This window comes from Stegodyphus dumicola, chromosome 10 (genome assembly GCF_044657685.1).
Source record: "Stegodyphus dumicola isolate Sdum_Otavi_A_Nest chromosome 10, ASM4465768v1".
NCBI lineage: Eukaryota > Metazoa > Arthropoda > Arachnida > Araneae > Eresidae > Stegodyphus > Stegodyphus dumicola.
The window spans coordinates 144,866,397-144,879,887 of NC_140777.1; the positions used below are offsets into that span (position 1 = coordinate 144,866,397).

The 13,491-nt window shown below is 30.6% G+C and overlaps 3 protein-coding genes across 3 annotated transcripts in view; 1 reads left to right on the forward strand and 2 right to left on the reverse strand.

Moving 5' to 3' along the window:
* The window catches only part of LOC118195475 (B9 domain-containing protein 2-like), a 37,882-nt gene extending 25,427 nt beyond the window's left edge, over positions 1-12,455 (reverse strand). The window contains exon 1 of the mRNA XM_085825645.1: positions 12,378-12,455. The gene's annotated coding sequence lies outside the window, so the exon portion shown is untranslated. The remainder of the gene's footprint in view (positions 1-12,377) is intronic.
* Positions 7,422-12,371, reverse strand: LOC118195474 (histone-lysine N-methyltransferase SUV39H2-like). The gene has a single exon (XM_035366798.2). It carries the CDS (start codon positions 12,180-12,182, stop codon positions 10,317-10,319), a length of 1,866 nt encoding a protein of 621 aa, XP_035222689.1. The 5' UTR covers positions 12,183-12,371; the 3' UTR covers positions 7,422-10,316.
* Positions 12,456-12,705: 250 nt separating the features above from the next.
* Positions 12,706-13,491, forward strand: part of LOC118195473 (uncharacterized) — a 31,631-nt gene continuing 30,845 nt past the window's right edge. The window contains exon 1 of the mRNA XM_035366796.2: positions 12,706-12,908. Within this exon, the coding sequence (XP_035222687.1) occupies positions 12,753-12,908 (156 nt within the window). The 5' untranslated portion in view covers positions 12,706-12,752. The remainder of the gene's footprint in view (positions 12,909-13,491) is intronic.

Sequence of the window (13,491 nt, forward strand, 5' to 3'; positions counted from 1 at the left end):
GAATGATTAGTCTTTTTTGGAACGTGATTTACAAATGAAATAGATGCATAAAATTTACTTTCAAGCAGAATATCTTTCTTGACTATTGTGTGTTAGAAATACATAAACAGAACTGACAGGGAAAAACTACCAAAGCTATTGTTTTCATATACAGAATATGCATACATAAAAAGATTTTTCCTTACACTATGCAAGTGAAACAAATATTGAAATCAAATGAAAGCTAAATTAGATTGATACACATGCATTTCTATACCTAAATCGTATACTACACAATTCTATATTTCGGAAAAAAAGACACCATTCCTTCCATAGGAAACATTAATAAATACATGAATTACATTTTCGAAACAAAAATAATTTCTACGTAGGAAATTTAAAGAAAAAAAAACTAAGCAAAAGTTTAAAATTCTATTTAATAACTCAGAAAATGCAGATTACGTGAAAGGAATCCTCAAAGTCATAAAAAGTTTGAGAATCACTGGTGTTATCTTTATTAGTGCATTACCATTGGCCCATCTGAAAGCTTTATACAGTCAAAAGTCGTTAATTCGGACACCCATAATTCGGAATGATCTATAATCCGGACCTCAAAACTAAAAACTTTCTGCGCATGCGCCGCGTTGACACATGCGCATAGGCGTTTACGCGTGCGCGTAAGACCCTTTACGACTGCGCATATGAGTGTGCGCAAGTGCAGAATACGTTTTCGCGTGCGCGTTTTATTATAATGGACGTATAAGCTAAAATTTTCTAATTATCTATTTCAGTTAATGTTGATGATTGCGTTGTTCCTTAATTTTCGAATTGGATCCGGCTTATTATTTTTTGCAGACTGTAAGAGCAATTTTATAAAAGTAAGCTTAAACTTTCGATTATATCAAATAGAATTTCCGATATATATTTGTTAATATGTAAAGGATCTAAAGCGAAAGTATGTTTTGAAATCCGAAATCTGTTTATCAATCTCACGCTGCTCGGCGGGGGGATCGCCGCGCAGCGGGCGCGTAATGAATTGGAAGTTGATCTGTCAACACTATCTTTATCTTCAGCGCAGATGTTTTTTATTTTATTTGGCTTATAATTCCTTACCAAATGTAGTATTTCATCTCGATATGCTCTGTCTTTGATATGATTTAAAACAAGTTCCTCGTCATTATAATTTGCTTTCGATAGCGAAGAAAGTAACAGAGGTTATTGAAAACGAAAAAAATTCGATTGACAAATTAGTCGGTGTTCTCGACACAGCAATTATAGGACTTGAACAACGTAACTTTGTAACTGAACAAGAAATTATGTCTGTTTAATAGAATTAAAGAGAAAGTATTATCACATGAAACGAAGCAAAACTTAAACAACTTACATTGAAAGAAATGTTTAATAAAGTAAACAAATAAATATTAAGCTTTTTCTTTTTGCAAATTTTGATACCCTTTAGATCATAATTGTTCTTTATTTCATAAATTACGGTTTCATATTTTTAATTTTAGAATTTCTGCATGCCATCTTACGAGATTTAAACTGATGATCTATAATCCGGAAAAATCGATAATCCGGAATCGCCGAAGTCCCGACGAGTCCGGATTAACGACTTTTGACTGTATCTAAAAATCAGAATAATGGTGTAGGAGTTAAAAACAAAAACATTCATTTAAAATAAATTTATAGAACTGGATTATTTTAAAAATAAGCATTTAATGGTTCAGAGCTGATTATTTTACATTAAAGCATGGTAGATTTATGCAAGAGATCTATGCTGATCATGAATCATTTATAAATATTCAAGTTCTTACACCTTGCAGCTTTGAGATTTTAGATTTCAAACAGCCAATTAATGAAATACAAAGAAAATTTTTATTGGCAGTACATATTTTCAGATTCTTAGATCTTATGAAACTTGAGACTTTACAGCATATAAATGCAGATTTAAATAAAACTAAAAGTGAATATAAATGAAATATTTTACATTGTCTTACAAGAAAATACTTATACTGCACTACAATAACTACTTTCTGATTATCTGCATCCACACAGAAAACAGACAAAAAAGTAGTGACGAGGCAATGTGCCATGCCATCAGAGTAGATTTGTACAATTAAAAGAGAACATAAAGCAAATGTTTTATACTGTGCTAGAAGAAAACAAAGTAACTTCCTGATTATCTACACCCACACAGAAAACCTGCAAAAAAGTCTTTATGAGGCAAGGTCCTATATCATCAGTCTCCAGTGACTACCCAGATGGCTTTCAGCTTTTAGATACATTTTCACCAGTCTGACATTTCAGCATAGTAGTGGACCTCATACTGCATTTTTTATCATTTTCAGCAAAATCTCAAACAGTATAACTCACTTAAAAGCACCATGCGCTGTCTTCTTCTTCCCCCCCCCTTCTCATTTGAGAATTTTGGTGCCACAGTTGTATATGATACTGAATTTGTGCAAATCTATGATAACTTCTAAGTAAAAAGAACTTGCTGTGCACTTGAGGTAAACAGCAGAGCAAACGTGTACAAAGCCCTTGATATGGAAAAAGAAAATGTAAAATAATAGATGTCACTGATGCAGTGTTTAAATAGGCATAAAGACATCAATTCCTTCAAAAGTTCTCAATAACTTTGCAAATGCTTTCCAAAGGCATTAACAAATTTGTGATTTTTCAGTACTGGTATAGATGCTTAGAAAATACTGAAAACATCCTAGAAAATGAGGTTAAGAAATAAAAAATGCAGATTTATAGAGTTTTCTCAATAATGAGAAATAATAATGCAAATGCTTTCCAAAGCCATTAACAAATTTGTGATTTTTCAGTAGAGGTATAGATGCTCAGAAAATACTGAAAACATCCTAGAAAATGAGGTTAAGAAATGAAAAATGCAGATTTATAGAGTTTTCTCAATAATGACAGGGTGTCTCCTAGAAGATCAGCAACATAACAAAAATTAAGATCTTAAAAATATGCCAATGTAGAATTTAAAATTAAGCAAAAAAACAACCTTAAATTACTGTAGATTTTAAATATAACTCTACTCATTTCGATAGCTATCAGACATAAGATTCTTCTTTCTGAGGTACAAACATCTTTTATTCCTGAAAAGGCATCTATAACTTACATCCTTGAAATCGACAGTTTTATTAAAAATCTAAACCAATGGGGGAACCTCCCCTCCTTATTGAATAGAGATTTACTATAAAAGAATCTAAGTGTATTATAATTTTAGTACGGCAAATATGGAACATTTAAAATAGATTTTTCTTATACAAAAGTTTACCTGGCATCCACATGTTGTTATCGTGGACAGCTTTTCATTTACATATACTACAATGCCAGATACAATCATGTTCAAATTTATCTTTATATACTCAAAAATAATGACATTCTATGAAATATCCAGTCGATGTAATCCATTTTTGCAGGGAACGTGCGAAAGACAAGCCTAATTAGAACTACCTTATCAAAAGTGATCAAAAGGTTTTGGATATGTAAATAAAAATGTTACACCATCTGAACCCGTATCAAGGGCTTTGTGCAAAGTGTGAATACTTACAACACAGAATTTGATTGTAGTGTGTAAGGACTCGAAATGATTTAGTATGAATTCAAAGTATCATTTAGAAGAATTTGTGAAGTAGCAAATCATCAGCCATTTAGAAGCAGAACAGACAATCATGAAAGCAGTGAGATGAGTGCAGCACTTTAAATTGTGCTGGAGGCCCCTTGAGCCCGGCTTTGGTATTTCCCAGTTTTTAAGATAAATTACAATTGTAGTCAGAGTGCACCGAAGCCTTAAATATGATGAGCTCTGTTACTTCTTTTTAAAAAACTAAACCACAATTTAAAAAAAAAAAAAGAAAAATCTTCAGAATTTGCAATGTTTTATTTTAACAATAAGTGAGACCTTGAAATACCTTGTTTTCCTAAGATACAAAACACAAGAAAAGTTCCCTCACTCACATGTGGCAATCTCCATTTAAGAAGTGCTATAAATTTACGAGAGCTTGTTTAGGAACACGTATATTTCTCGTCATGCCATTGTATCTAGTGTTTTTTTATCAATGGCTACAATTAGTTATCCTCGCAGGAAGGGAAATTTACATTCTTAACTGTCTTTTAAGAGACAGCGAGCATAATAGAGTGAAATATTGAGATTAACTGCTCAAGCATGTCCTATTCTATAGTGTTTCCCACAGTATCCAGCCTCATGCCAAAAAGCCAATGAATATGTTTCACTATCTTCACAATAAAAGAGGGATTGCTTTAAATGGTACAAAGAACATCAGAACTGGAGTGAACACTAATGGTCCCATGTTTTCTTTAGTTTAACATCTGATTCTAAACATGTTTACATCTGGAGGGAATCGGGAATGTGAAATCTTCCTTTGAAAATTATGGACCACGATCATTTCGGGAATGCAGATGTGATAATTTAGAGAGAAATAATGATTGGACAAGTGTATGGCATCTATATATTCTCAACAGTAGACCTGTAACTGGCCAGAGATATCAAGATGAAGTTTTAGAACTTATGTGACTTTTCAGATGCATATGGATCAGACTTTTTATTAATGGACTATAATATCCACACTCAGCAAACCTTCACTGACCAATTCCTTGAAAATGAAAAAATCGAGGGAATATCATGGGCAACAAAATCTCTTAACCTTAACCTAATACAGAACTTATTGAACTACCACAGAAAAGAAGTTGCACAGAAACATCCTCCTCCTAGGTATGTAAATGACGAAACAATGAACTTAATTTCCCAAGCTGTAATTAAAAATATTACTGCCAGCACGAAAATACATTGTGATGTGTGTGTACAAGTCAGGGAAGATCACATTACATATTCAATTCCATATTCCTTAAATTTTTCTAAGTTATTCTTTTTTTTTTTTTTTTTTTCTGAACTCTCATTTTAACATAATATATTATCACCATTTTTATTATTTTATATCATATGCATATTTATATCATTTCTGTGTTATGATGTTATGAATCATTCCTCACAAATTCATAACATAATAGTTCACAGTTTCTACAAAATTTGGAGCAGGCAAGGGGGAACAGAAGTTAATCCTCTGACCAGCCAGGTCATATATATATACATATACAGCCTAGAATACTTTTTCAATATCTTTAACCCTCTAAGCGGCAAAGCCGTATATATACGGCCTAGAATATTTTTGTGATATCTGTAAGAACGTATATATACGTGCATATTAAAATATGTCAAAGAAATTAAAACAATATATCAAAATAAAACAAATCCAGGTATGAAATACCATCAGAGTTTTTTACATTAAAATAAAAAAATAACTTGTTCTCATAGTAGTTTTGGGAAATTTGCACTTTCTTAGGGAAAACCCTGTCCGCTCAGAGGGTTAAGAAAGTATGAAGGCACTAGGAAGCAGAATTTGGAAGCTACAGAGACTGCGTCGGGCAGCAAAATGCCTAACATCTGCCCTAATTTGATGTAACATGGGCTCATAATTAATATATTGGTTATATCATTAAAATCCAAAAAATCTGATCACAAAATATAATTCTGGCTTAACTACTAAATCAACCAATACACAAAAGTGCAATGAACTATACCAATGCAATTTTAAAAAAAGATGGCTAGACTTTTTTTTTTCAAACTGCAACATCCATTAATAAAATTTTCATCACTTAGATAAGCACATCTAAAAATAGTTTTCTCAGGTAAATATATATTTGAAATATATATTATAAAGAAGAAGAATTCTGTCTTTCAGAAAAAAAAAAGGAAGGAGGAAAAAAAATTGAGCAATAACCAATAAAATTTTATTTACCCTTTATGTACAGAACAGGTTACATAATCAAAATGTAAAAATTTTACCACAAATAACCATCAAAGATTTTTCAAAAATTCAAAATCAGGATTTATCACTAAAACACATAGTATATAATTTTATTTTTTCCTTTTGATAATTTTGCAATTTAGATAAGTGCTTGCTTACTTTGGGACACAATATTGGGGGAGAAAGAAAAATAAATGTTTTTTAATGTATATCTATATATTTTATGTGTATCTAATAATCTAGTGTGAAATATTCAATTTTCTGGTTTTAAAAAATTTATAATTTCTCTACAAATAAATTCTCGTTCATAGTTTCGATGCTTAATATGCTCTTAATACTTAAATATCCTCTTTTATTTCTATCAAAATGTTTCCGAATAAGACTGAAGAGATGTTGTATATAATGAGTAAAACAATCTAGAAACTATACCGCAAGGATTTTTTTTTTTTTAATTCCTTTATTATATAATGCTCTTAATACTTAAATATCCTCTTTTATTTCTATCAAAATGTTTCCAAATAAGACTGAAGAGATGTTGTATATAATGAGTAAAACAATCTAAAAACTATACCGCAAGGTTTTTTTTTTTTTTTTTTTTTTTCCAATTTAGACACACACACACATACATATATATATAATAAAGGAATTAAAAGTAAATTAAAAATCCTATGACTTGTGCTAAAGCTGCAAAGTAATAAACCAATAATTCATAATAATTTATAACAAGAAAACTTTCCATATACCATCTCCAAGGAACACAAATTAATTTTAAAACCATCAAAGAAAAAATTTTTAGAATTTAAATTAGTATTTCAAATAATTCAACTTCTTGTTTAAAGTAAGCATCAAATTATTTGCTAGATTCAAACCATAAGTCACAATAAATACTCAATCCAAATAGACATTAGTCCATTTAAGCCAATAGAATCTTGTGAAACAAAATATAATAATCTTAAAATTAAAGTTCTCAGTAAGAACACAATTAATCTGAACAAGATGCTTACTTTAGAAGACATATCCCCTACACTCTCGTTTTCAAATTGAGAAACAGAAATAATTTTTTCATCGATGGTTTTATATTTAATTTGTGTTCCTTATAGATGGTATATGGAAAGCTTTCTTATTATAAATTATATATATATATATATATATATATATATAGGCGTGTATTTATAAAGAGAGAGATATAATACAGTACAAAGTCTTTAATCCAGACTTCGGCGATTCCAGATTAGGGTTTTTTCCGGATTATAGATCATCCATTTAACTCTCGTAAGATGCATGCAGAAATTATAAAATTAAAAATATGAAACCGTAATTTATGAAATAAAGAACAATTGTGATCTAAAGAGTATCAAAGTTTACAAAAAAAAAAAAAAAAAAAAAAAAGCTTAGTATTTATTTGTTTACTTTATTAAACATTTCTTTCAATGTAAGTTGTTTAAGTTGCTTCGTTTTATGTGCTAATACTTTCTCTTTAATTCTATAAACAGACATAATTTCTTGTTCAACTACAAAAATCCATTGTTCAAGTCCTGCAATTGCTGTGCCAAGATTACCGAATCACTTGTGAATCAAAATTTTTTCGTTTTCACTAACCTCTGTCACTTTCTTCATGTTTTTATCCATTTTTTGCAGCAATTCTACTTTTCGTTTGATGGACATTGAAACATGCTTTCACTTTGTAGATCCTTTGGCAGCTCCAGAATCAGAAACTCTTTTTGACATAATCGAAAGTTCAAGCTTAGTTTTTATAAAATTGCTCTAACAGTCTGCAAAAAATAATAAGCCGGATGCAATTAGAAGATTAAGGAACAACACAATCTACAACATTAACTGAAATAGATAATTAGATAATTTTAACCTAGCTTATACCGTCCATTATACATTAAACGAGCGCATGTGCAGAAAGTTTCTAGCTTTGATGTCCAGATTATAGATCATTCCGGATTAAAGACAGTACTGTACTGAGAATTTTAAAGTGAAAAAATTTATACATATATATATTGTACAAGCATTTCTAAGCTTTAATACATGCATTTTTATAATTATCAACTCCAAGTTAATTGCACTAAAAAAACTGATCAAATGTCCTTTTAATTAACAGTAAATATTAATAGTTGTTATTAATTTGTACTAGTAACATTACATATATTCTGATTTGGCATGTTATATGTAACATTTCTGCTTTCTGTAAAAATCAACAATTTAGGGAAAATGGAAGTTTAAGCAAATTTTTAGCTACTTAACGTATTATTCGGTCAACAGTGAAACTCGCCAAGCAGTACAATTCAGCATATTACTAATAAATGTGACATAACACACTCATAACATCTGTACTTTTGTTCTATGTACCTCCAATTGGTTCTCGATAATTTTTATGAAGAAGAACGTAAATTAACTTTTATTGCTGTATTTTTTAATTTCAGGGGTTGGGGGTGGGGAGATTAAAATTTGGGATCTACCTTTTACAGAACAGCAATCAATGGATTATTTTAGTTTTGGGATCCTAACATCACTTGCATCAATGGACACGATATGGTCAGCTAAATATGGCCGACAAAACAGAAATAGACTGGGACAGAGCGGACATACAATAACAGAAATTTAAGAAAGCCTTTTGATGAACAATAAAAAGGTGTGTACGATCAATTACTGGTCACGTATTAAGCAAAGAGGCATAAGTTCCTTCAGAATTCCACAGGAATGACTGGTGCAACTTTTGCAAGATCTTCACCAACTTTCATGGTTTGATGGTCTCCATCAAATTTCACAGTGGACAGGATAATACCGTACTTATCTTTTTTCTATCATATTCAGTCTGAATGAAATATGAGTCATGTCTTACATTTTTGCCAATTTTTTCTTGCTACTGATTAGTAACTTAAGAACACATTAGTAAACAGAAAATATCATACAAGTTAAGCATTTATTATGGAAATTATTTACTATAATACAAAGACTCTTATCATTTTCATAGTTATTAAAAATGTTAACCAGTGGTCACAAGAAATGTAATTTAAAATATTGATATGTTCATCATAAAATATTATATGAATTCACATGCAACATTTAACAAGAAATGTAATTTAAAATATTGATATGTTCATCATAAAATATTATACAAATCCACATGCAACATTTAACATATTCAAAAATTACCTAGAAATATAAATCTACAATTTTTAGTTACAAATACTATATACAATTTACAAGGATGGAACTACACTTATGATTATATATCACCATGATCATTTAAAATAAAAATGTTAAATTCACTAAATAGCTAAAATGCTAGTTCAGGCACTTATTCCAAAACTATAGAGGTAGAAAAAAATATAACTTTCATAATACAATAGAAATGGATCTAGAATTACAGTTAGTTATAAATTTCATATACTTTGATAAATAGTGTAATAGGAGCTTATTATATAAACCCTTTCAGAGCTAAACTTTGTAGATTTTGTTATAAAGTTCTACTCTTACACAGCATTTATTATACTGATTTGACAATCTGCTTAACTTCTTCAGAAAATTCAAATCATTAGCGAGAATTAGAAAACAGCATATTTTAAATGCATACTAATACTAAATAGGAACACATCTGAAGGTCATACAGATAGGGAAAAATTATCTGGAAGACTAATTTAGTGCAAATGAACAAGCAGCACAAATTTTTCAATTTTTATACTTCATGTTTAAATAAGTAGTTGGAATTTTACAGAAAATTAACACATCAAACTTTACAATAACGAATTCTAACACATATTTTAAATATCTTATTGCTGTACATAATATGGTGTAAACAATACAATTTTTTGGCTCTAGTGTAGAACCAGGTGCCCCTTCGATTAGCAACAAATTTTGTTCAATTTTGGCAATGAAACCCCATTTCTGGTTACCATAATAATTTTAACTCTTAACTTCCTGACTTTTTTTAAGTGAGAATAAATCGACATGTACATGGACAAGGTTAAGTGGTAAAATCCTAGTATACGGTGCACCCTTGGCACGATTTTGAAAATTATCGCCAACACCAAAATGACTCGTTTAACTACTCATCATATATGCCCCATTTACATCTCATTATAAAGTCGCCAAATCTCTTATGCACCGGATACTAGGATTAAACCGGTTAAGTCAGCACACAATACCTAGTTTGTGCAATTCTGATATATATATATTTTTTTTTTAAAGTGAAAATAGATTGATGTGTACATGGACACAGAGTTTGTGCAATTCTTTGATTTCTTATTTTGGTTTTGTGTAATGGCCATCTTGAAATTGTCCCTTCCTGGTGCAGATCTTGGCATCAAAAAAGAATCGCCAAAAAACAAGGGGCACCCAATTATAAACTTTTACCAATTTTTTTTTAATGTTAACAAGATTACAAATTACATTTCTCCACCCATAGTATTTCCCTTTCACTAAACATTTAAAATTATGCCACTAACTATTTTAATAAAAACATGGATTTAAATATTAAGAGTACGATTAACACAAATATTTCTTGCAGTGTTTTGATTTGCATTTACATAACACTCTTACAGAGCTTTGTGCACCACGATTCTTTAGCATTTTATAATCAAATGTCAATTCTTCACCACGACGAATATTTTTTCTTGCAAAAAAAGCAAGCCTAGGTAAATTAGGATCTGGCTGATTGATCCAAACAGCGAACACATGAAGATTTGGGCTACAAGAGTGGTTAATAAAATGGGCTGCATTTCCAACAGGTCCTGCATCAACAGTGTAAGTGCAGTGTTCAATGCCATAATCGAGGTCAAACAAATAAGATCGACCAACATGATCATAAATTTTCCCACGAGCTTCTGCAGCTTCTGAGGTAATTATCTCACCCAAATATTCTAAAACAAATTGTCCTTTGTGAATAGCTTCAAGAGTTTTTAAACCCCAACCACAACCATTAGAAGTCCTAAAAATTGCAACTTTTACCTTTTGGCCATGCTGAACAACTCGATTGATGCAAGTCATAGGGCATTTACATAATTTATTACACTCAAAGACAGGATAACCTGGAGGTAATGCTAACCTACCATTTTTATCATAAGCAAAATACCCATCAGAATCCTTTGGACAGCAAGAATCGTGACTTTCAAAGCAATTGTCACATTGACAAAATGCAATAGGTTCTTTGCAAATGTCAATACCTGAAGCTACATAGTCATGGATGAATTGGAAATCAGTTGGTGGTGTTTCAAGATCTACATCATTTTGCACTTCTATGAATGCAGCAGGATTACACGAATTTATTTTAATTTGCCATTCCTTAATTTTAACAAGAACAAGCTTTCTAGACTCATGTAATAACATTATATTTATCAAAGTTTTGGTGATTTTACGAAGTTGATGATGTGAAATATTACGAAGTTCCTTAGCTTTGATTTTTAAGCTTTTAATGCTTAGATCCATCTTAAAAACTAATGCTTCAGGAGAACCAGACATTAATGCATATACTTTTTTTAGGGTCAAAACATCATATGGCTTCCTTGTGGTTATTTCATGTACAAAAAAATTAAGCATTTTTGATGTCAGTTTCGGCTGGCATCTTCGAAGAGCTTCATAATACTCGATCAATTCTTTACATCCAACAAGATTGGATTCAGGTTCCCAAGTGCAGGTATCCATATCATAATTCTGCCACTTGATTAAATACTTTTTTTCACCTCGTTCCACTTTGTTTCCTACAATCATGTCAACTTCATATAGTGAATTATTACTCATTTCATTTAACACTAAACCTAACTTTTTGCAAGTTTTACTCAGGTCTTTAATGGTTTGCAAACAATTTACAGAACATTCATTTAAATAAATACCTAGTTTCTGATCATCTGCTAATACAACTGTTAATTCAGAATCAGCTGAACGGTCAATAAATTTTAAACTCTGATTTTCACATGCTTTTTTCAGTTTTTGAATACTTTCTAAGCATGTAACATTCAGATGTTTTACTGATTCGGATTCACTATTATTATTAAGGCAATGTTCATTATCAGTTTCAGGAGACAATTCTATTTCATCTTTCTTATCGTGATTCTCCTGATTTTCAATCTGGCCAAAAATGCTCTGAGTAGAATCAGCACTGTTATGCGAACTTTCAGACGTACTACAATCCATGTCAGAGAAGCCGGAAATCTTAGGCAATGTTTCATGTCTGAATGCATTTATGTCCAGTAATTTAAATCCAAACTCCTTGTCAACAAAAATGGGCTCCGAAAGACATATAACTTTTTCTTCGCATGCGGATGAAGTATAAAGCTCAGTAATTGACTTTGCTTTTATGCCAATGTCATCAAAAGGATGCACTGAAGTTTCGTAACAATCGTTATCACCGGACATATTTATGACGCTGAAACATGAAAACAACTCGTCAAGATATTATATTAAGAACGTTACTTAATATTATTTCGTAATATTCATGCATGTATTAGTTAATGATTTGTAATAAACTGACAGACTCATGAAAAATAAAAAGATATCACGAAAAATAAACATGAAAACACGCTTGTTCCATTAAACAAGATTAAAAACTACCTTCCAAATCAGGCTTTTGCTCTGCAAATTCCCGCCGTTGAAGACCGTTAGGACGGAAAACAAGAAATTCCAGAGTTACGGTTAAGAGCAACGGGTAATGCAAAAAAAAAATAATAATAATAATAATAAAATAAATAAATAAATAAAAACAATTCAAATACCGTTATAAAATTGCTTTATATTTTACTTTATTTTAGCCATGAAATTTTTAATGTATTCTAACTCCTGTTATGACTTCTGTTTCGAGTTTCGAGAATTTATTGCCATCAGATAAAAAAAACTAAACTACTAAAATACTTCTATGAAGTTTCTGTTTTGAATAACTTCACTGTCACCGCAAGAAGAAAGCACATTATTCAAATTACCGTATCCAATATGCCATCTAATGTTGAAATTAAAGCAAAAATTTCTAACTTTTCTTCTTTCTTACAGAGAGCAATTTGCCTTTCAGAAAAGCCGGAAGTTGTTATGAGACAAGTGGACACTTATTTTAAAATACCTGCTGGCCGCTTAAAACTTCGTGATATTCAGGTTCATTTGCTAATTAATTTTTGAATCATTTGTAGATTTTATGCAGTAGAACATAGCATATGTAATTTTATTTAACTAGTTTTAAGAAGTTGTCAAAAATTTAACTTCAATGTAGTTTGATTCAAATTATATGCACTTCATAAAAAAAAAAAATTATTAGCTTTTGAAATTCATTCAGTCTGTCTCTCTGGAATCTACGCTTAGGTTTGAATTTTGCCTATTTTTTAAACATTAGGAACTGTTGATTGATTAAATAGCAGGATCATCGAGAACTGGTTTCCTTTATGCAGGAGCATCATTATAATGTGTATTTATGAGTTTAAAACTGTGAGGAAAGAATTATTATTAGCTTTTTATATAGTGATATCATAATTGCTTACATCTGATGTTTAGTTTTGAAATAAAGCATCAATATAAAAGTTATGATGCATTCTGTGCTGCTCTGTTCTTTCTTCTGCCCTAACCAAGAGAGTGACATCAAATGCTCCTTTCCCTTCCAATCAAATCTCCTCAGACTGATTAACAGTCAATCTGCCCCTTCCTTCGATGCTATCAAATAGACTTTATCAATAATCAAACATTT